Genomic DNA, 24,597 nt, shown 5'->3' with positions numbered 1-24,597 from the left:
TGCCAACTACATCAGCTGTGCAAGGGGCAGTGATGGCAAGGCTGTTTTCATGGGGAAAACAATGTAGCTTAATTTAGGGTAGTATTTCTAGTTCTATGTCTCTATAGTTGGTCCTCCAGTCATTCCAGTAATTCTCTGAGATATCTAATATCTTTTATAAATGTAATATCTAATAAATATATTTTTTGCTTAAATAAGATGGAGTTAGTTTCTGTTGCTTGTAACTAATGACTCTGATATAGAAATTGGTACTAGATTGGCTGAGGGCATCAGACTCTCAGAACTGTTGGAATCTTGGAATAATTGTGATTCCTGGTTGGGAACAAAGGCAGTAAAAATCCAGAGATGGAGTGTTATTTAATGGCAAACAGTTCATCAATTTATTACCAGTGGCCACCTGGAATTAAGTATCCCTAAAGAGCATAGACTTGGTGGACTGTCAGGGATCAGTATAAAGGGAATGAGGAATTCAAGGATGGTGAGGAGGTGTGGAAAGCTTAGAGAGAGAATGAGAGGGTAAAAATCAAACTCAACTTTGCTCCTGTGTGAGAGTTAGAGAATGGTTTGAAAGAGGGACATGCCAGGATGGGAATGGTGATGAAAGGATTTGGATGGCTAAGAGAGGCCTAAGCCCTCTATGCGTTAGGGCTAGGTTGGGAGCACATAAGGGAAAATCCAAAATAACAACAAGGTAAGCAAATAATAGATTACTTCTTCTTCACTTAAGGTAAGTCTATAAGTAAGGAGTCCAGTGCTTGTGTGGCTGCTCCATGGGCACTTAGGACTCAGATTCCTTCTTTTTTTTTGTTTCCTAGAGTGTGGTTTCTAACTTAGGTTCTTATGTCTTAGGTAGCTGCTGGAGATCCAGCTATCACATCCATATTCTAGGCAGCAAGAATGAGGAAAAAGGAAAAGAAAAAGTGCATCTTTCAGTGAGACATCTCCTTAATAAGGAACCTTCTAGAAGTTCCATTCAACACTTCCACTTACTTCTTTGCCTGAGCTTAGTCATACAGTTACATCAAACTTAATGGGAGACTAGGAAAGGCAAGATTTTAACTGAGCACATTAGTATCCCCCTACCCCCAGTAGAGTCTATGCTGCTGAGGAGAGAATGGATATTAGGCAGGTGTATTGTTACCCACTGCTACATAACAAACTACCCCCAAACTTATTAGCTTAAAACAACACACATTTATTATCTCATAATTTCTGTGGATCAAGAATCTGGATGTGACTTACCTGAGTATTCTGCTTCAGGGCCTCTCATAAGGTTGCAGTCAAGGTGCCAAATCTTTAGTCTCAAATGAAAGCTTGACCAAGGAAAGATTGCTTCCAAGCTCACTCACATGGTTGTTACCAGGACTCAGTTTATCCAGGCATGTTGGACCGAAGGGGTCAGTCCTTACCAGATTTTGGCCAGAGATTGCCCTCAGTTCCTTGCCATATGGACCTCTCCAACAGGGAAAGCACATAAGAAGAGCCAGACAAAATGCCAGCAAGACAGAAGTCAGTCTTTCATAAACTAACCTTGGAAATGACATCATATCACTTTTGCCATATTCTATTCCTTAGAAGAAGGTTACTAGGTCCTGCCCACACTCAAGGAGAGGGGATTATACAAGGACATGAAAATCAGAAGACAAGGATCACTGAGAGCCATGTCAGAAGCCATCTATCACAGCAGGCAACTAATGATCTCTGTCACAATCCCAACCTCCCAATGGAAGTAGCCAGCTACTATAGGACCTCCTCCCTGTCTAATGGGATAACTTTTCTCTTGTTTGAAGACCATGTAAAAATGTCCCCATGGGAATTATCTGGTAAGAGGAAACCAAGTTTCCTTATGCCCCATCCCACTGACTTCATTATCTCCATACTCACAGCCAGAATCAGACCCCAACATGCCTCATGGTCAAATAGGAAGTCAAATTCACAAGAAGGCCTTCCCACTATAAGAATTAAAAGATTTTTCAAATTTATATCAATAAAATCTGGCAAATCTGAGAATGGATTTTGAGGTGCTGGACCAGGAAGGAGGAACATAATTTAAAATTAGGCTGAATAGATCAATATGAGTGCACATACCAGAGCCTGGATTCCATGAGTTAGTTCTAATAACTGGGAGTTTTGTTTGGTTTTTTTTTTTTTTAAGATTTTTTTTTCTTTTTATTTATTTATTTGAGAGAGAGAATGAGATAGGGGAGGGTCAGAGGGAGAAGCAGACTCCCTGCTGAGCAGAGAGCCCGATGCGGGACTCGATCCCGGGACTCCAGGATCATGACCTGAGCCGAAGGCAGTCGCTTAACCAACTGAGCCACCCAGGCGTCCCGAGTTTTTTTTTTTTTTAAGATTTTATTTATTTGAGACACAGAGAGAGCATGAGCGGGGGGTAGGGGCAAAGGGAGAGGGAGAATCAAACTCCTCTCTGAGCAGGGCCCAATGCGGGGCTCGATCCCCGGACCCTGGGATCATGACCTGAGCCAAAGGCAGACGCTTAACCAACTGAGCCACCCAGGTGCCCCATAACTGGGAGTTCTAGTTGCCTTTTTTTTTTTTTAAGATGAGGTTATTTTTCCCTAGAGTCTATAATAACATTTTAGTATATTCACTTTAGCTTATATCTACCCAGCTATCCATTCTTCTATCCATCTCTCCATCTATTGTATTTTTTGATGCATTCACAGTAAGTTACAGACATCCATACACTTGGTTCCTAACACTTCTGTGTATCATTAAGTAGAGAAAAATATTATTTGTTAATTTTCAGGTATAATTTTCATATAGTGAAACGCATAAATCTCAAGTGCACCCACCACGCAATGAGTTTGACACGCACACATGCCTATGTAACCCAACCCCTTACCATCATCCCAGAAAGTTCTTTCATGCCTCTTCCCAATTAATCCCAATTCCCACTCCCTCACAGGGAGTAACCATTCTTCTGATTCTTTTTCCACTAGAGATTAATGTTGCCTGTTCTTTAATTCCTTTGAGTACTTTGTGTAAGCCTTCTTTTACTCAACAAAAAGTTTTTGAGATTCACCTATGTTGTGTGTATCAATAGTTCACTGCATTTTTTTATTGCTGAATAGTAATTCATCGAATGAACATACTTGTGTAAGCAGAATTCTAAGATGTCTCCCCAAATTCCTACCTCTTGGTGTACATGCCCTGTGTAATTCCCAGTACTATGACTATGATGAGATATCACTTCCATAATTAGGTTATATCATATGACACTATTGACTGTTAAAAAGGGGAATTATCTGGGTGGATCTGACCTAATGACATTGAACCCTTTATATTTGGGTTAAGAGGTCAGAAAACAGTGAAGTCAGAGAGATCTGAAACATCACTCAACAGGAGGAAGAGTCTTCATAGCCAAATGGAGGGGCCACATGGCAAATGTGGGTGACCTCTAGGAGCTGAGAGTGACTTCTAGCTGACAGCCAGTAAGAAGACAGGACCTCAGTCCTACAACTACAAGGAATTGAATTCTGCTACGAATTGAATAAACTGGGGAGTGGATTTTTCCTCAGAGCCTCCAAAAGGAAATGCAACCTGGCTGACATCCTGAAATCCTGAGCAGATGAGAACTGTGCCCTACTCTGAACTGTGAGCTAATGAGTGAATTGTGAGCTACAGAATTGTGAGCTAATGAGGGAATGTTTTTTTTTTTCCTATCACTGTGGTTGTCTCTTTTTCTTTTTCTTTAATTTAATTTTATTATGTTATGTTAGTCACCATACAGTACATCATTAGTTTTTGATGTAGTGTTCCATGATTCATTGTTTTCATATAACACCCAGTACTCCATGCAATACATGCCCTCCTTAATACCCATCACTGGGCTAACCCATCCCCTGACCCCCCTCCCCTCTAAAACCCTCAGTTGGTTTCTCAGAGTCCATAGTCTCTCATGGTTCATTTTCCCCTCCGATTCCCCCCCTTCATTTTTCCCTTCCTTCTCCTAATGTCCTCTATTCCTTATGTTCCACAAATAAGTGAAACCATATGATAATTGACTTTCTCTGCTTGACTTATTTCACTTAGCATAATCTCCTCCAGTCATCCATGTTGATGTAAAAGTTGGGTATTCATCCTTTCTGATGGCTGAGTAATAGTCCATTGTATATATGGACCACATCTTCTTTATCCATTTGTCCGTTGAAGGGCATCTCGGCTCTTTCCACGGTTTGGCTATTGTGGACATTGCTGCTATGAATATTGGGGTGCATATGGCCCTTCTTTTCACTACATCTGTGTCTTTGGGATAAATACCCAGTAGTGCAATTGCTGGGTCATAGGGTAGCTCTGTTTTTAATTTTTTGAGGAACCTCCACACTGTTTTCCAAAGTGGCTGTACCAACTTGCATTCCCACCAACAGTGTAAGAGGGTTCCCCTTTCTCCACAACCTTTCCAACATTTGTTGTTTCTTGCCTTGTCAATTTTTGCCATTCTAACTGGTGTAAGGTGGTATCTCAATGTGGTTTTGATTTGAATTTCCCTGATGGCTAATGATGATGAACACTTTTTCATGTGTCTGTTAGCCATTTGTATGTCTTCCTTGGAGAAGTGTCTGTTCATGTCTTCTGCCCATTTTTTGACTTGATTATTTGTTTTTTGGGTGTTGAGTTTGAGAAGTTCTTTATAGATCTTGGATATCAGCCCTTTGTCTGTAATGTCATTTGCAAATATCTTCTCCCATTCTGTGGGTTGCCTCTTTGTTTTGTTGACTGTTTCCTTTGCTGTGCAGAAGCTTTTTATCTTGATGAAGTCCCAAAAGTTCAAACTCTCTCTCTTCGCAGATGACATGATACTTCATGTGGAAAATCCAAAAGACTCCACCCCCAAATTACTAGAACTCATACAGCAATTCAGTAATGTGGCAGGATACAAAATCAATGCACAGAAATCAGTTGCTTCCTTATACACTAACAATGCAAATGTAGAAAGAGAAATTAGAGAATTGATTCCATTTACAATAACACCAAAAACCATAAGATACCTCGGAATAAACCTAACCAAAGAGGTAAAGGATCTATACTCTAGGAACTACAGAACACTCATGAAAGAAATTGAAGAAGGCACAAAAAGATGGAAAAACATTCCATGCTCATGGATTGGAAGAATAAACATTGTTAAAATGTCTATGCTGCCCAGAGCAATCTATACCTTCAACACCATCCTGATCAAAATGCCAATGATATTTTTCAAAGTGCTGGAACAAACAATCCTAAAATTTATATGGAATCAGAAAAGACCCCGAATTGCCAAGGAAATGTTGAAAAAGAAAAACAAAAGCATGGGCCTCATGCTGCCTGATTTCAAGCTATATTACAAAGCCGTGATCACCAAGACAGCTTGGTACTGGCACAAAAACAGACGTATAGACCAATGGAACAGAATAGAGAGCCCAGATATGGACCCTCAACTCTATGGTCAAATAATCTTCAACAAAGCAGGAAAAAATATGCAATGGAAAAAAGACAAGTCTCTTCAATAAATGGTGCTGGGAAAATTGGACAGCTATATATAGAAGAATGAAACTCGACCATTCTCTAACACCCCCACACAAAGATAAACTCATCAATGTGAGACAGGAATCCATCAAAATCCTAGAGGAGAACATAGGCAGTAACCTCTTCGACATCGGCCACAGCAACTTCTTTCAAGATACATCTCCAAAGGCAAGTGAAACAAAAGGGAAAATGAACTTTTGGGACTTCATCAAGATAAAAAGCTTCTGCACAGCAAAGAATGTTGTTTTAAGCTGCTAAGTTTGGGGTTATTTTTTACACTGTAATGTAAAACTAATTTAATATGCAGTTTGTTTAGCCATTCTCTTTTGATGGACATATGGGCTATTTCTAGTTTTGTTCTAGTATGAATAGTGCTGCTATGAACATTTATGTGCAAGTCTTTTTTTTTTTTTTTGTGGATATATGTTTTCATTTCTCTTGAAATGGAATTGTTGGGTCATAGAGTAGATGTATGTTTTGTTAAATGAAGAATACTTTGGTATAATGTAGCCGAAAGAATCCAAACACTTATGGAGATGCGAATGTTGGTTTATAAACCTTTCCTTCTAGGAAGGTGTGATTCATTCACAATCAACGCCATTCCTTGAGAGGGTCCAGATGACGTTCTCTTCACTAAGCCACTGAGAAACATATTTGTGAGAGAGTAACAACATCTTTGGAAAGTGCATAGTAACTGGTTTCTGTAGGCCAGGGATGTTAGGGGAAGACACTGCAGATGGGACTGAAGAATATGGGCATTTCACTAAGATCCTGATTCATAAAACCAAGAATCCTTTGGAACTGGTGAACAGAAGGCCAACTTAAGACAAGATAAGAGTTATGGTCTCTCACCCAATTTCCAGGCCTGGGTTGGTTCCTTGAATGAAGTGAAGGTAGGTACACTTAAGGAAGATGTATAAATATCTGTTGATATATTCCTAATAGGCTTCCCCAATGGGACCTATAGTCATGTCCCAGGATAACTGTTATGGCTGAATTGTGTCCTCCAAAAAGATATGTCGGGGAGCCCTTTCCCCAGGTACCTGTGTAATAAGTGACCTTACTTGGAAATGGGTTCTTTGCAGATGTAATCAAGCTAAGATAAGGTCATACTGGATTAGTGTGGGTCCTAATCCAATGACTATGTCCTTATAAAAAGACATTTGGACATAGAGACAAACAGCAAGATCAAGTGAGGATGGAGGCAGAGATTGGAGTGATACACTGCAAGCCAGGGAATGCCAAGGACTACTGGTAACCACTAGAGGCTAGGAGAGAGGCATGGAAAAGATTCTCAGAGCCTCCAGAAGGAACCAACTCTGCCAACACCTTGACTTTGGACTTCTGTCTTCCAGAACCATGAAAGAATACATTTCTGTTTTTTAGTCACCCAGTTGTGGTACTTGTTATGGCAGACCTAGGAAACTAAGAGAATAACTGTGCCCTTGGGAACTATTGACACTGGCTTAATGCTAATTGGAGTTGTAGTTGGCACAGTGATCCCCCACTCAGAGTGGAGGCTTATGGAGTCAAGTGAAAAACTGACTTTTGATTCTAATCTACCTCACTGCCAGTCCTGTCCTTAAGCCCATTTTTATTTTTATTTATTTATTTATTTATTTATTTATTTATTTATTTATTTATTTATTTTTTTTTTTAAAAGATTTTATTTATTTATTTGAGACAGAGAGAATGAGAGAGAGAGAGCACATGAGAGGGGGGAGGGTCAGAGGGAGAAGCAGACTCCCCGCCGAGCAGGGAGCCCGATGCAGGACTCTATCCAGGGACTCCAGGATCATGACCCGAGCCGAAGGCAGTCGCTTAACCAACTGAGCCACCCAGGCGCCCAAGCCCATTTTTAAACCCATGGTTTTTCTAGTTCCATAGTGGATAGTTAGATTAGGCATATTCAGCAAGTGGCAGAATATGTCACTCTAACCCATGAAATATGGCTATTATGGTTGAAAGGGCTAAGTGGAAGCCCCACAGCTTACTTCCTATCAAAATTATAAACAAAAGCCAATACTGCATTGCTGGGGGAAATGTTAAGACTCGGACACCCATCAAAGACCTGAAAATTCAGAGGTGGCGATTGCTGTTACTTACCCTCTTAACTCACCTGTCTGGCTTGTGCAGAAGTCAGATGGTGCTTGGAGAATGGCAGTGGGTTATTGAAAGGTTAAGACAGGTGATGACTCCAATCGTACCATGTTCCTGATATGGTTTCTTTACTAGAGCAAAACAACAGAGCCTCTGCCACCTGTAGTGAAGTTATTAACTTGTAAATGTTTTTTCTCTATTTCAACGAGCAAAGAAAGCCAAAGGTAGCTTTGTTTAATCTGGCAAGGGCAGAGATACACCTTCGCCATTTTGCTTCATGACCATGTTAACTCTCGGCCTTTGTGCCACAATTTAGTCCACAGGGACTTTGATCTTCTTAGCCTCATGTAAGACATCACACAAGTCCACTATAATTATGACAAAATGCTGGTAAAACCTAAATAGCAGGAGGTATCAGGTACCCCAGATGTCTTAATGAGTTGTTTTCAGTGGTTTTGGTTTTATTTTAAAATAATTTTATTTTTAATTTATTTTATTTTATTTATTCATTTTTTAAGATTTTATTTATTTATTTGAGAGAGAGAGAGCATGAACAGGGTGAGGGGCAGAGGGAGAAGCAGGCTCTCTGCTGAGCAGGGAGCCTGACGTGGGGCTCGATCCTAGGACTCATGACTTGAGCTGAAGGCAGATGCTTAACCGACTGAACCACCCAGGTGCCCCATTAATAATTTTTTAAAAAAATTCTATTTATTTATTTGAGAGAGAGAGTGAGCGAGAGAGAGAACATGAGCAGGGGCAGAGGAGCCTACTGAGCAGGGAGTCCGATGCGGGGCCAGGACCCTGGGATCATGACCTGAGCCAAAGGCTGATGCTTAACTGACTGAGCCACCCAGGTGTCCCCAGTGTTTTTCGTTTTAGTCATTCTAGGACATGTGTAGTGGTATCTCGTTGTTTTAGTTTACAATTCCCCAATTCCCTGGTAACATGATGTGGAGCATCTTTTTGTATGCTTATTTGCTATTTTCTTTGGTGAGGTGTCTGTTCAGATTTTTCTTTTTTTTTCTTCCTTTCCTTTCTTCTCCTCTCCTTTCCTTCCTTCCTTTTTCTTTTTCCTTCCTTCCTTCTCTTTTCTTTCTTTCCTTCTTTCTTTCTTCTCTCTCTCCCTTCTTTCCTTTCTTTTTCTTCCTTCCCCTTCCTTCCTTCCTCTTCTTCTTTTTTTCCCTCCCACTCCCTTCCTTCCTTCCTTCCTTCCTTCCTTCCTTCCTTCCTTCCTTCCTTCCTTCCTTCCTTCCTTCCTTCCTTCCCTTCCTCCCTTCTTCCCTTTCTCCCCTTCCCTCCTCTCCTGCTCTTCCTTCCTCCCTTCCAACTTCAAACACATATGCTTTATTTTGCAGAAGTGTCAGTGGTAGGCTGAGACCCCCAGCAGGGCAGGGGCAGCTGGGCAGCCACCGGGCCCTTTGGGAAGGTGGGGGGAAGCCGCAGAAAGAGGTGATGCCTCCATAGCTCCTCCCAAGGCCAGCCTCTTCCCCAGGCCCCCAGGACAGAGTTTTTGCCTATTTTTAAATCAGGTTGTTTGTTCTCTTATTGTTGTGTTTTAAGGATTCTTTGTATATTTTAGATACTAGTCCTTCATTAGATATGTGTTTCGCAAATATTTTCTCCCAGGCTGCATGGCTTGTCCTTTCATTCTTTTAACAGTGTCTTTTGCAGAAGTTTCTAATTTTAATAAGGTCCAACTTATCCATTGTTTCTTTCATGGATTGTGCTTTTGATGTTTCTAAACAGTCACTGCCAAACCCAACGTCACCTAGATTTTCTCCTATGTTATCTTCTAGGAGTTTTATAGTTTTGCATTTTACATTTAGGCCTATGATCCACTTACCTGTGTGTGTGTGTGTGTGTGTGTATTAAGATTTTATTTATTTTAATATATATATATTTTAAAGACTTTATTTATTTGACAGACAGAGACACAGCGAGAGAGGGAACACAAGCAGGGGGAGTGGGAGAGGGAGAAGCAGGCTTCCCGCTGAGCAGGAAGCCCGATGCGAGGCTCGGTCCCAGGACCCTGGGATCATGACCTGAGCTGAAGGCTGACGCTTAATGACTGAGCCACCCAGGCACCCCTTTACATGTATATTTTAAATAATTATTTTATCAAATTAAAATGCACATAATTAAAAAATATCAAGACTTATAATGATAAGACTTATAATGAAGAACATCCTCTTCTCTATCCCTTTCTTTTTTAAAAATTTTAAAAAATATTTTACTTATTTATTTGACAGAAAGGGAGAGAGAGCACAAGCAAGGGGAGTGGCAAGCAGAGGGAGCCGCTGATGCGGGCTCCATCCCAGAACCCTGGGATCATGACCTGAGCTCAAGGCAGACGCTTAACCGCTTAACTGAGCCACCCAGGTGCCCCTTCTCTACCCCTTTCTATCCCCAGAACCCAGATCCCACTCTCCAAACCATTTCAGCTGTTTCTTTTTGGTATTGGCTTCCACATATTTAGATAAACAACATTTTTAGCTAACATTTATTGAGTGTTTACAATAGAGTGTCAGGCTCTATCTTAAGTGCTTTTCATGCATTGTTTCGTCTTCATAATCATCTTATATTATAGGTACTATTTCTAGTCCCATTTTAGGGATGAGAAAAATTGAGTCACAGAGCGGTTAGGTAATTTTGTAAGGTCACATGGTTAGCAAATGGCAGAGTTGGGATTTAATCCTCGGCAGTGTGTTCTTTCAGTATAATGTTTACCTTGTGATTTCTTGATTTTTTAATTTTAGACTATTGGCTTCCTAGTATGAATATTTATCACTCACACCACCAAAGTCACCAATGTGTCCCCCTTTATTAATCCAATATGCCATATTTCACTGAATCTAAGACATCACTGACTGTAAGATATACCTTTATATATCACTAAAAAGAAAATAATTACTCTCTTATCACTTAGAATTTTCGTTTTATATTTATTGAAAGAGATCCTTTAGACTTCAGATGTATTATTTACTATATACTTTTGTGCATGCACGCAATAAAAAGAAAAATACAGGGGCGTCTGGGTGGTTCAGTCAATTAAGCGTCTGCCTTTGGCTCATGTCATGATCCCAGGGTCCTGGCATCGAGCCCTGTGCTGAGCTCCCTGCTCAGTGGAGAGCTTGCTTCTCCCTCTCCCTCTGCTGCTCTCCCCTCACCCACCCCACTCGTGCTCTCTCTCTCTCTCTCAAATAAATAAATTTTTTAAAAAAGATTTTATCTATTTATTTGACAGAGAGAGACAGCGAGAGAGGAAACACAAGCAGGGGGAGTGAGAGAGGGAGAAGCAGGGAGCCCGATGTGGGGCTTGATCCCAGGACCCTGGGATCATGACCTGAGCCGAAGGCAGACGCTTAACAATTGAGCCACCCAGGCACCCCTAAATAAAATCTTTTTAAAAAATACAAGCAAATAAACTGGTTAAAGTATTTCTAAAATTTCTTTCATTCAGAATCTCATTCTTTTGAATCATTTTTTGCCTCAAAGATGTCAAACCCCACATTTTTTTTATTGTTTTTAACACAAATCATACTACATACTTTCAAGAGTAATGGTGATATAGTATTTTTTAAAAGAGGGATCCACTATCATCAGTGGGATTTTCTTCTAACCGATATTCATTCTGCAAATTTTGATACTGGCATTTTCCTGATTTTTCTAGAATATATAAACGAAAACTGCTTAGACAAAACCTGGACTTATATTCTTTCCTCAAATGGTCCTTCAATGGATTATGGACCGACATGTTCAGGAGTGGCATATCCCATCATGCCATAGGAATAACAGTCATGTTTGCACATGGTTAGAGCATCTATGTCATGATCATCGCCTGGCTGATAGCAATTGTGACAGATCTTGATTTCAGATTTTCAGATTTCAGTTTTGATAGCTTGTGCATCTTGGAATCCATGAAAAAGAGTGGTCATATACAAATATTAGTTATATAAATATTTAGTTGGACTTTATGCCTGAGTCATGTATGTATCACTTACGTACCATGATTAATTTGCTTGTATGAACTTTTGCTTTCCCTAGAATCAATAATAGCCTGTTTTTTATTTGCTTACTTTTCTATATTCTCTATCATTATCTCTCTCCTAAGGAATTGTAAAACTCTTGGAAATACTCTTTTCCACACAGACATGTCAAGTCTTCTATCAGTCCCTTTATTTTTTTCTTGGAGACATTTCTCCTGGAGCTTTATGGGTTAGACTGGACTATTTTCCCAGTTCTTCACTTCCTTCCTTTTACTGAATTATACACCCATGCTTTATGCCACATGACTTTGCAGTATCTTCCACTAGAGTATGGGGAGTACATTTTCCTACCCCATTGATGTTGAGCTTGGCCCTATGACTTGCTTTGGCTCAAGAATGTTAATAGACATGAGAGGAGCAGAAGATTTCAATGTACTTGTGTCATCTGGCTTGCTTTTTGAGCTCTTCTACAATTCGCCATGAAAATAACGTGGCTTGGGTAACGGTTGGTTCAAGGAGAATGAGAAAACATGAGAAGACTTGAACCCAAACTTCAGTCTAGAGCCAAACCCAGCTGAACCCAGCTATATCAACTGAACTGTAGCCAATATGTAGACCCATGAACATGAGAAATAATTTGTTTGTGTAAGCCACTGAGATTTTGAGGTTTTCTTTTACTACATAGAAAAAAACTGACTAAATGCCTTCTGTCCTCCTGCACAAGTCTGGACTGGTTGTTGCTCTGCAGAGCTATTGTCCTGGGATGTTCCTTTGCCTACCTATTAGGCTGGATACCTAATCTACTGATTTCTGTGACTTCCTTTTTCTTGGTTTAATAGAGCATACATATCCTTAAGTAGCTGCCTGAGAATGGGTGCATAAAAGGCACATTTCTTGAGACCCCCTCATGTTGACTGGGTCATCACATTTCATTAATAATTTGGCCAGGTATGGATTTCCAGGTTGAAAATAATTTTCTTTCAGAATTTGAAGGCATTTTACCATTGTCTTTCAGCTTCCTATGTTGTTTTTGAGGGATGTAACTATAATTCCCTATTCTGTATATGTGGCTTATTTATTTTTCCTTTGGAAGCTTTTAGAATCTTCTTTATGTTCCAAGAATTCTGATATTTCATGATGATATGCCTGGGTGGGAATCTGTTTTCAACCACTGGATATTTGGTGGGCCCTTTCAGTCTGAAAACTCATGTCCTTTAGTGATGGAAAATAATTTTTAACAGGAAAATTTTCTTAAGATGCTATTTATCTGATAATATATTTTTTCACTTAATCTTTTCTTTCTTTTTGGAACTCCTATTAGGTGGAGGTTGGGCACTCTCAATTGCTTTTTCTAACTTCATTTGTTCTCTCACATTTTCCATATCTTTTTGTTCTACTTTTTGGGAGATCTTCTCATTTATCTTCCAATTATTTTATAGATTAAAAAAATTAGCTAACATATCTTAAAATTCCAAAAGTTATCTCTGTCCTGTTATTTTTACCTTTATAGAAATAATCTTATTTTTGTTTCATGGTTATATTATGTTCTCTCTTTTTTTTCCTCTCTGGGTATTTTTTTCTTCTCTAGATTTTTTGGGGGAGTTTTCTTCTATTGCTTTCTGTATTGTTTTTGCTTCCTTCTAGTTTTCTTCTTCTTGATTATACTTTTGGCTTTTATGCTCAAGCTTTCCTTACATGCCTGGTGATTCTTTTCCTTTCATATTTAAGAGTGAGGTATTAAAAAGTTTGTGTCCAGAGTTTGTGAAATGTGGTTTCACTGTATGGTCACTGGATAGGGACTCAGCTGTTTTTTGTTTGTTTTTTTTTTTAAATGCAAAATGTTGCTTCTACAGATCTTTTCTCTAGGGTCATTTAGTATCTCTAGAGACAAATCTTTCAAGGTTCTGCCCAAGAAGGAAATGTGCTTGGCTGCCATTGCTCTTGAAGCTACATGGCAGAAACGGCTGGGGTGGGTTTTGGGCACAGCTCTTCTTTCTCACTTTTTGCTCTTCCTGGAGGTCCTGAACCTGAAGGCTCTCTGGTTGGCTTCTTCCACACGCTAACACTTCAGTCTCCTATATCTTCAGGAAAGGGGTATTTGGCTGACCAGGATGCAAGAGACCTGGAAGTCTTACTGCATTTAAAAAATAAATTATATGTACAGTCCTGAACTTTTCTGGGGTACTGTGGTATGAATTTGATTCTTTTTTTTTTGACATCCCCTCTGTAGCTATTGGGTGTTTAGTTTTCTTAGTTCTGCTATTCATTTTTCTCAGTTCTGCTTTCTCTATTTAGTTTCCATTTGTAATAGAGTACAGACATGTATTAAGAGAAAAAAGTTTATAATTTCACTAACTTGAAATAAAAATACATGTATTAGGCCAGATGATTCAAACAAGTAAAGAAATAGAAAGTAAAATATAAAAGTGTCTTCCTCCTTTCTTCCCCTAGTCCTTCTCTCAAAAGGTAACCTTTGTGAATACTTTGATTTCTCCTAGAAATAAAAAAAAACCAAGCCTATAAGTGTGTGTGTGTGCGTGCGTGTGTGTGTGTGAAATTGTATATACACAGGATAAAACCATATAGTATATGGGCTAGATTTTTCCCGTAATATTCCTGGAGATATTTCACTATTGGCACATGCAGATTCATTTTGTTCTTTATAATTTATTGTGATGGGCACACTGGTTTTGAAACTATTTCTAGAGCACTATACAAACTATAAAGGATCTTCTCTAGTAAGTTCTTTTTGTAGAGCAAACAATTTCAGGGTAATTAATACTTGTCCATTAATTTTTCAGGTATGTATACTGGTATTTTATTTTTTTTATATTTATTTACTTAAGTAAATAAAAGCCCCAACGTGGGGCTTGAAGTCATGACCCTGAGATCAAGAGTCACATGCTCCCCCCAACTAAGCCAGCCAGGTACTCCTGTATACTTGTATTTTAATACATCAACCTTTCTTAAAGTGATCCCAGCTGTAAACAGATCACTACATATATAGTCACAAGGGTTTCAAGTGAAATGCTCAGTGAGGCAGAGAGCAAAATTATTGGGAATCTTTTGGTTGCAAGAAACAGAAATTCCACCTGAAGGAAACTCCAGCTAAAGGGGAAAAAGAGAGTAGGTTTTAGGGATACTCTGTTGTCTTATAGGACCTAACAACAGGCGGGCTTCATGGAAAACTAGGACCAGAGACCCAGACACCACTGTAACTCTCTCTGATCTTTTAGCTCTGCTCCTCTTGCACTCTGTTCTTTACTCTAAGCAAATCCATTTCTTCAATTATTCTAGTCCTCAGAGTAGATAACTTGGCAATGGACAGCTGCAGAGATGTACATCTTAGAGAGCCTTGGGGCTCTCTCTCAAGCTCTGGTTTTAAAATTTCTGGGGGAGAAGGGAATCTGATTGGTCCAGCTTGGGTCATATTAGGTTGTTACCTTAGGACAAGTAAAATGTACCCAGATGTATCCAGAGAGCAATGGATGGCAGTGAATGGACCAATATGACAGCAACCTTGAAAAGTGTTTGGATGGTGTGAAGGGGTGAGGGAGAGCATTGCTATCAGAAGGGGAATGCTGAATAGACTGTTGCCTAGGGGTCTGCCAGTACTGAATCTTCTAATTCTTTGATGGAGACTTCCTGGAAGGGGTAAGATTTTTTTTTTTTAAAGATTTATTTATTTATTTTGAGAGAGAGACAGAGAGAGCAAGTGTGTATGAGTAGGGGGAGGGGCAGAGGGAGAGGGAGAATGAGAATCTCATGCAGACTCCCTGACGAGCACAGAGCCTAACACACGGGGCTTGATCTTAGGACCCTGAGACCATGACTGGAGCCGAAATCAAGAGTTGGATTCTTAACCAATTGAGCCACCCAGGTGCCCTAGATTTTTCTTTTTTAAAGATTTTATTTATTTATTTATTTAGAGGAATCTCCACACCCAACATGGGGCTTGAACTCACAATCCCGAGATCAAGAGTCATATGCTCTACCAACTGAGCCAGCCAGGTGCCCCTAGAAGCAGTAAGATTTCAGTGGTGCCATCATTTGAAGAAAATCCAAGCCCTCGGTGAAGGTTCCAAAGGTTCCCTAGGTCACAGAGAAGACCCTACCCATCAGTCTGGAGCCCACCAACACATCCTTTTCTGGGCCTTCAAAGCTCTGTGATCCTTCCAAGCGAAAGTGGACAGCAGTGGGCACTATTGTTAAAACAAGGCTGGGTTCAGTCTTCATTTTAACCATTTATGGAGATCTACATTTCTTTATGTAGATCAAAGTTTCTCTCTGATATCATATTCCATCTTCCTGAAGAACTTCCTTTAACATTTCTTCCTTTAACATTAAAATTTTTTAATGCAGGTGTGATGGTAATGAATTCTCTCAAATTATATTTGTCTGAAAGAGTGTTTCTCTCTCATTTTTGAAATATGTTCACTGGGTACGGAATGCTGAGTTGACAGTTTCTTCCTTCAGCACTTTAAAGATGTTACTCTATTGTCTTCTGGCTTGCAGAGCTTCTGGTGAGAAGTGTGCTTTGTTCCTCCGTATAGTGTGTCTTTTTTCTTTGGCTGCTTTCAAGATTTTCTCTTTTAGTTTTTGGAATTTTGGATATATGATGTGTCCAGGTGTGTGTAGTGGTTGAAAAATATGTATACAAATTCTTTGATGCTTTAAAAGGTGGAGTTTAATTCTTCTCTTAAGTTTGGGATGGACTTAGAGACTTCCTGCTCTCCAAGTTATTTTATCTTATTTTATTTATTATTTTTTAAAAGACTTATTTATTGGGGTACCTGGGTGGCTCAGTTGGTTAAACGTCTATCTCTGGCTCAGGTCATGATCCTGGGGTCCTGGGATTGAGCCCCACATCGGGTTCCCTGTTCAGTGGGGAGCCTGATCCTCCCTCTCCCTCTGCTGCTCCCCCTGCTTGTGCTCTTCCTTCTAAGTAAATAAACTCTTTTAAAAAAATAAAATATTTATTTGAGAAAGAGAGAGAGAGACAGAGAACAAGTGGGGGAGGCGCAGAGGGACTGAATTCAGTGCAGACTCCCCACTGAGTGTGGAGCCCAATGCAGGGCTCAGTCTCATGACCCTGAAATTATGACCTGAGCCGAAATCAAGAGTCAGACGCTTAACTGACTGAGCCACCCAGGTGCCCCACAGGCATTTTATTTTTAAATTTTTGTGTATCAAAGTATAATTAACATATAACATTGTTAGTTCCAAGTGTATGGCATAATGATTCCATATTTGTATGTATCACAAAATGACATCCATTGTTATAGTCACAAAATTTTTTTCTTTGTTAGATGTCCATGACTCATTTATTATATAACTGAAGTTTATACCTTTTGATTGCCTTCAGCCCTTTTGCCCAGCCCCCAACAAACTGTTTCCTGCATCTATAAGGTCTTTTTTTTTCTTTTTTAAGATTTCATATATAAGTGAGATCATATGGTATTTGTCTTTCCCTGACTTGTTTGACCTAGTATAATACCCTCAGGGTCCATCCACATTTTCACAAATGACAAGATTTCATTGTTTTTATGGCTGCATATATTCCATATCTTGGCTATTGTAAATAATGCTGCAATGAACATGGGGGTGCATATGTCTTTCCGAGTTAGTGTTTTTCTTTGGGTAAATACCCAGAAGTGGAATTGTTGGATCATATGGTAGTTCTATTTTTAATTTTTTGAGGAACCTCCATATTGTTCTCCATGGGAGACTCACTTCTAACAAAGATGATATAGTGGGAATTAATGGTGTGCTACTTCTGAGACTGGGCTCGTACAAGACAGTGTTGCTTCTGCTTGACTCTTAGATTGCTCTGGGGATGCTAACTGCCACACTGAGGATTTTAAGCTGGTATGATTTAGTGATCAGGACATTATAATTATTTTATATATTTAATTGTCAGAATAAGCCAGCTGGATGAGGAGTTACCGTAATGGGAAGAAACTGTCAAAGATAAAAACCCAAATCGTGACATTATGCCACAGAAAGCTTATTGAGTGATTTGCTCTTCCAGCAAGCACTTGGTAAGCATCCATACTGTGTCTGAGTATGTTCAGATAAGCCACAGAAATCAGGCAGAGGAAGACCCTAAACCAGTTTTGTAATTTTAACCTGCTAGAATATGAATCTTGACTTCTTTGATACAACTCTATTAAAATACAGTTCATTTAACTTTTTAAAATTAATAGACTTGGGGCACAGAGTTGGTTCAGTCAGTTGAGCTTCTGACTCTTGTTTTTGGCTCAGGTCATGATCTCGAGGTTGTGGAATTGAGCCCTGTGTGGGGCTCCATGCTCAGTGGGGAGTCTGCTTGGGATTCTGTCTTTCCCTCCCCCTCTGCTCCTCCCACCCTCTCTAAAATAAATAAATCTAAAAAAAATAAAATTAACAGACTTTATTTTTTATTTTTTTAAGATTTTATTTATTTATTTGAGACAGAGAGAATGAGAGACAGAGAGCACGAGAGGGAGGAGGGTCAGAGGGAGAAGCAGACTCCCCGCCGAGCAGGGAGCCTGATGCGGGACTCGATCCCGGGACTCCAGGATCATGACCTGAGCCGAAGGCAGTCGCTTAACCAACTGAGCCACCCAGGCGCCCCAGACTTTATTTTTTAGACCAGCTTTAGGTTCATAGCAAAATTCAGTGGAAAGTATAGAGCTACCATATATTCCCCCGCTCCTGGAAAGCGCCCCCCCCACCGCCCGCCGCCCAGTATCAACATCAGCATCAGAGTGGTACATTTGTTACAATTAATGAACCAATACTGATATATCATAAACCAAAGTCCATATTTTATATCAGGGTCCACTCTTTGTGTTGTACATTCTATGGGTTTTGACAAATGTATAATGACATGCACTCAACATTATCTATTATACAGAACAGTTTCACTGCCTTAAAAATCCTCTGTGCTCCACTTCTCTGCCCCACTCAAGCTCCTGGCAACCACTGATGTTTTTTACTGTCTCTATAGCTTTGCCTTTTCCAGAATGTCATATAGTTGGGATCATACAGTATGTAGCCTTTTTGCATTGGCTTCTTTCACTAGTAACATGAATTTATGGTTTCTCCATGTCTTTTTGAGGCTTGATAGCTCATTTCTTTTTAGCACTGAATTATATTCCATTATATAGATGTACCATAGTTTGCTTATCCACTTGCCTACTAAAGAATATCTTGGTTAGGAATGCCTGGGTGGTGCGGTCAGTTAAGCCTCCGACTCTTGGTTTTGGCTCAGGTCATGATCTTGGGCTTGTGAGATCAAGCCTCGTATTGGGCTCCATGCTCAGCATAGAGTCTGCTTGGATTCTCTCTCTCTCTGCCCCACTCCCCACACCGCGTGCATGTTCTCTCTCAAAAATAAATAAATCTTAAAAAAAAGAGTATCTTGGTTATTTTCAAGTTTTGGCAATTATGAATAAAGCTGCTATAAATTTTGTGTGTAGGTTTTTGTGTGGATTTAAGTTTTCAGGACATTTGGGTAAATAACCAAGAAGCATGACTGCAGGATCCTATGGTAAAAGTATGTTCAGTTTGGTAAGAAACAGTCAAACTGTGCTCCACAGTGTGCTGTACCATGTTGCATTCTTACCAGCAAAGAATGAGAGTTCCTGTTGCTCTACATCCTCACCAGCACTGGTGCTGTCAGGGTTCTGGATTTCAGCTTTTCTAACGTGTGTGTAGTGGTATCTCAGTATTGTTTTAATATGCGATTCATTAATGATGTATGATGTTGAGCATCTTTTCACATGCTTATTTGCCCTCCGTGTATTTTTTTAGAGAGGTGTGTGCTCAGATCTTTGCCCATTTTGTAATCTGGTTGTTCATTTTCTTACTGTTGAGTTTTAAGAGTTCTTTGGATATTCTGGACACCAGTCTTTAATCAGATTATGTAATATGCAAATATTTTCTCCCAGTCCGTGGTTTGTCCTCTCATTCTCTTGACATTTAACTTTGGTGTGTTTTTTTTTAAAGCTTATTTTCTAAAGAATTTTTCTTTAAACTGAGGTATATATTTTTTTGATATAAAAGAACTAAGGGGTGCCTGGGTGGCTCAGTTGGTTAAGTGTCTGACTTTTGATTTTGGCTCAGGTCATGATCTCAGGGTTGTGAGATCTAGCCCCACATTGGGCTCTGTGCTGAGCACAGTCTGCCTGAGAGTCTCATTCTCCCTCTGCCCCTCCCCCTGCTTGCGTGCTCTGTCTCTCAAATAAATAAAATCTTTTTAAAAAAGATTTATTTATTTATTTGACAGAGAGAGGCACAGTGAGTGAGGGATCACAAGCAGGGTGAGTGGGAGAGGGAGAACCAGGCTTCCCACTGAGAAGGGAGCCCGATGTGGGGCTCGATTCCAGGACCCTGGGACCATGACCTGAATCGAAGGCAGACGTTTAACGACTGAGCCACCCGGGTGCCCCTCAAATAAATAAAATCTTAAAAAAAAACCCTAATATAATCCATGTCATAAAATTCACCCTCTAAAGTTTAAATTCACTGGTTTGCATAAAGTTGTGCAACCATCACCACTATGTAATTACAAAAAATTTTCATCACTCCAAAAAGAACCCTATTATCAATCATTCCCATTCCCCTCTCTCCTTGGCAACCACTAATCTATTTTGTCTCTATGGATTTGCCAGTCTGGACATTTTCATATAAATGAAATCAGAATATGTAACCTTTTGTAACTAGATTCCATTACATTTTCTTAAAAAAAGATTTTATATATTTGAGAAAGAGAGAGAGCAAGCATGAGCAGGGAAGGGCCAGAGGGACAAGCAGACTCCTCACCGAGCACGGGGCTTTACCTGGGGCTCAACGTGGGGCTCTACCCCAGGACCCTAAGATCATGACCTGAACCGAAGTCAGATGCTTAACAGACTGAGCCACCCAGGCACGCCTGGATTCCATTACATTTAACATGTTTTCAAGGTTCATCTCCATGTTGTCGCACAAATCAGTACTTCATTCTTCTTATGGCTGAATATTCCATTGTATAGATATACCATTATTTTATCTATTCAGCAGTTTGATGGACATTTGGTTTCCACTTTTTTGCTTTTTAACATTCACGTAACAAGTTTTTGTGTGGGTGTGTTTTATGTCTCTTAGGTATATATTTGGGAGTGTAATTGCTGGGACAGATGGAAACTCTATGTTCAATCTTTCGAGGGATTGCTAGACTCTTACAAACTGGTTGCATAATTTTCCATTCCCAATTCTTCACATCCTCATCAACACTTGTTATTGTCTATGTTTGATTAGAGCCATTCTGGTGGGTGTGTAGTGGTATCTCATTGCAGTTTCGATTTGCACTGTTCCCTGATGGTTAATGATGTTTTGCTTATTGCCCATTTGTACATTTTATTTGGAGAAATGTATATTCAGACCCTTGTCCTATTTTACAATTAGGTTGTCTTATTGTTGAGTTGTAAAAGTTCTTTCTTTACTCTGGACACTAGACTGGCCAGAGAAGGATGGGGGTTTTGAAGGAAGTGCAGTTACTGTTGATAAAATTTAGGACGTGACCATGACATAGGTGATTTAAGTGAGTGGGGGCAGAAAAAGATCATTAAATATAAGGAAAGCAGGATGTTGGATAAGTCATTCATGGGAAGTTAAAGCCACCAAGAATGATGACATGTGTGGGGAAAAAGAGAAAGTGATACAGGGGCTAAAATCTTTTCTGCATGAGGGACAATAGTTGACAGTTCAGTAGAAAGGGCAATGACACAAGGGCTGGAATAGTCAAACTGCTGAATTTTAAAAGCTGGAAGGAAGGATGAGAAATAATCACAGAGCAGCAGTGGGGGGCTCATGTCCTGGTTCTGACAATAAAGCAGCCTCCACCTCAGAGGGCTACAGGGGAAGCAGCCTCTTAGGGGAAAGCCAAAGTAAGCAATGCCTTCAGGGGACAATTAAGGTGAAGAGATGAAGCAAACATTCCAATGAGAAGGTGCTTATACAGAATTTGATTACAGAATGGAAGTACTGGAGGGCATATTAGAAGGGTTGGGAAGGGGAGCAGTTTGTGATGTGGTGGTGGATCAGGTTCAGACTCTTGGGATTACTGTGATAAACCTGTGAGGCATGGTGGGATTAGACCCGAATGACTCTTAGAGGATGGTGAGCAAATAATTCCAGGACTGTGGTCGAGGCTGCATCCTTATTTCTACAACTGACTGTGGACTGGAGGTAGGAGTAGGTGGGGTGGCACTCTGGTGACTTCCCTCCTCTCCTACACATTCCATATTCCCCTTGCCCTATGTCATCTCCTTAGATCATGAGTGTTCTTTGCCCAGTGGGTGACCCAAATCTTTGTTCTTTAAGAATCTGAGTGGTCCTAGTATCTAATGTCTAGTATTGATTAGGACCACAACAATACAGAAGATTGTTTAAATATAAAAAACACAGAACTAAATCTGAGGAAACAACCTGGAGTGGAGGTTTAATCAAATTCACTTATTCTTTTTTCATACTGTCCTTTCTTGTATTATGGTTTCTAGTCTTCCCTTTATTTCTCTGAACACTTTAACTTATTTTCTTTTAAAGATTTATTTGAGAGAGCGAGAGAGAGGGAGAGAGAGCATGAGCAGGGGGAGGGGCAGAGGGAGAGGGAGAAACAGACTCACTGCTGAGCAGGGAGCCCCATGAGGGATTCGATCTCAGGACCCTGGATCATGACCTGAGCCGAAGGCAGATGCTTAACCGACTGAGCCACCCAGAAGACCTCTCTGAACATTTTAAATATACTTTTAAACTCAGATTTTGTTTAAAGATTTTATTTTTAAGTAATCTCTTCATCCAACATGGGGCTCAAACTCACAACCCCAAGATCAAGAGTCATACACTCCACCAACTGAGCCAGCCCAGTGCCCCTCAGATTCTTTTATAACAATTCCTGGAGTGCAAATTTTCCCATTTGTTCCTTTCTTTGCTTTGTTTCTTCTCCTCTCTCTTCTTCTAATTTTTCCCTGTAATCTCATTTTAAATAGGACTTGTTTTTTCATAGGTTCCTTTGTGAAAATTTGATTATGGGACTATCCTTACAGTTTTGTTTCCTTCACTGGCCCAGGACTAGCTTTTTGTCAATTTTTCATTGTGACATCCCAGAAACACTCGGGTATTGTGAATTTGGACCACATTTGCACACACAGCAAATGTGTAAGTTTCTGTGTAGATGATTCTTTCTACTTACATCCCTGAGTTATGGTAGATTTTCTTTTATTTCCCTACTGATCACCAGATCAATGAGTGGTGTTCTAGTTTTTATTTCACAAGGAAGTGGTCCTTTGAGACTCCTGTCTTTGTTGAAGCCCTAGCACTCAGCTATTAGGCCTATATCTTGGTCCCAAGTCTATACAAAACTCCTTAACTTCCACTTCACACATCTTGGACTTTTGGGTTCCCATTCATTTCTGGCACCTTGGGATCTCCCATTTTTAGTTTCAAGCCCAGTTGTGTGTTGAACTTTTTGTTGTTTTTGTTACACACTATTTCCATGTTTGAGGGTGGGAAGGGGGTTTGCCTGGAACTACTCCATCTGCTGCATATTGGTCAGAAGTCACCCCAAAACAAAGGGTCTTTTGAAAACACAAATATGGTCATTTCATTCTCTTAGGATGGCATTCAAGGCACTATGAAAGCAGGAAACTTGCCTCTCTAGTTTCCTTTTCCACCGCTTTCTTCTTTTCTCCACACCCAGACAGTTAAATTAAAATGAAAAATTATAACTCATCTATTTGTTGGGCTGGATATGACGGCTACAAATAGTGCTCACCTTGTGACAATTCAGTGGAACTGTATACTTGTGATTTGCATATTTTTCCATGTATATCTCAATAAAAGAAGTTTAAGTAAAAGAACATGATTTTTTAGAAGGATAAACATTTAATCACCTTTCCGATTTTTTCTTTGGTAATTAATTGGTCTATTCAAAGTATGTTTTGGGTGTCTGCTGGGAAATTACCTATTTTCTCTGTTTCCAAATTTGGTGCCACAGAATTCTCCTGAAATTATTTAGAATTTTTCCGTATCTACATGATTTCTCATTCCTAATCTTACACTTTTTTCCTCTTTTTCCTATTTATCAGGCTGAGGTTTTATCTATTTTACTGGTGTTTTCAAAGAGTCATTTTTCTACTTACCCTTTCTCCTTTTTAACTTCAAGTTTTATCTTTATTGGTCTATTTTCTATTTTCTTATGGCTTAAATGTGTTTTTTTTCCCCTAAATCTTTTTGGGTTTTTTTTGAGGGGGGGCGGGGCAGAGGGACAGAGAGAATCTTAAGCAGGCTCTGTCCCCAGTGTGGAGCCTGACACAGGGCTCGATCTCACAACCCTGAGATCATGACCTGAGCCAAAATCAGATGCTTAACTAACTGAACCACCCAGATGCCCCTTCCTAAATTTCTAGAACAATCACCACGCATCTTTGAGTTTTTCTTTTTGAATAATAAAGGTGTTACATTTTCATTTTCAAGCCCTGTCTCATGCATTCCAGGATACTCAATATGGGTTCTGGGTCTTGCTTTGCCCCATTTGCTCTGGGTCCAATCCTGGCAGATCCTACTGGCTGGCCACAAGAACATGACAAATAAACGTGTGCTCAGTGAATAAATGACACTGTTCTGTCCTGGGACCCACTGTGAAGATCTGTGCTCACTGCAGGGCACGCCCAACCATCCGAATACCTGGAGCATCTGTCACATGTTGGCACTGTGTCAGGTCCTGTGAATAGGACAGTGAACTGGACAACCGAGTATCTGCCCTCTGGGTGCTTACAGTGCTTTCTGGTGACAAAGACAGACACAGAACAAGTAATGCAAGTGAGCTGAATGTTGCCTAGGATGCTATGGAAGCATAACATAGGGGCCGACATCCCTTAGGAGGTGTAGTTAAGAATTTGTAGAAGTGATACTTAAGTCCCTCAAAATCTGAGGGTCTACCCTATCTCCTCCTCTCCCCTTA

The 24,597-nt window shown here is 39.9% G+C and overlaps 1 protein-coding gene across 3 annotated transcripts in view; it reads right to left on the bottom strand.

The window, feature by feature from the left end:
* Positions 1–330: 330 nt before the first annotated feature.
* CLPB (ClpB family mitochondrial disaggregase) overlaps positions 331–24,597 on the bottom strand; it is a 169,314-nt gene continuing 145,047 nt past the window's right edge. For 2 of the 3 annotated variants that reach the window (XM_045894361.3, XM_064576973.1), the window contains one exon: positions 331–7,786. In XM_045894361.3, coding sequence (XP_045750317.1) covers positions 7,706–7,786 — 81 coding nt within the window. In that variant the 3' untranslated portion in view covers positions 331–7,705. Of the gene's footprint in view, positions 7,787–11,354; positions 24,420–24,597 lie in introns of those variants that run through there. The other variant, XM_045894365.3, reaches the window with a different exon arrangement.

Source organism: Mirounga angustirostris, unplaced genomic scaffold (assembly GCF_029215605.1).
Source record: "Mirounga angustirostris isolate CCGP_5_RB_7025 unplaced genomic scaffold, mMirAng1.0.hap1 SCAF_13, whole genome shotgun sequence".
In the NCBI taxonomy this organism is placed as follows: Eukaryota; Metazoa; Chordata; class Mammalia; order Carnivora; family Phocidae; genus Mirounga; species Mirounga angustirostris.
Note: the sequence above shows the minus strand (reverse complement) of the source record. Positions and strands in the feature narration are given on the sequence as shown.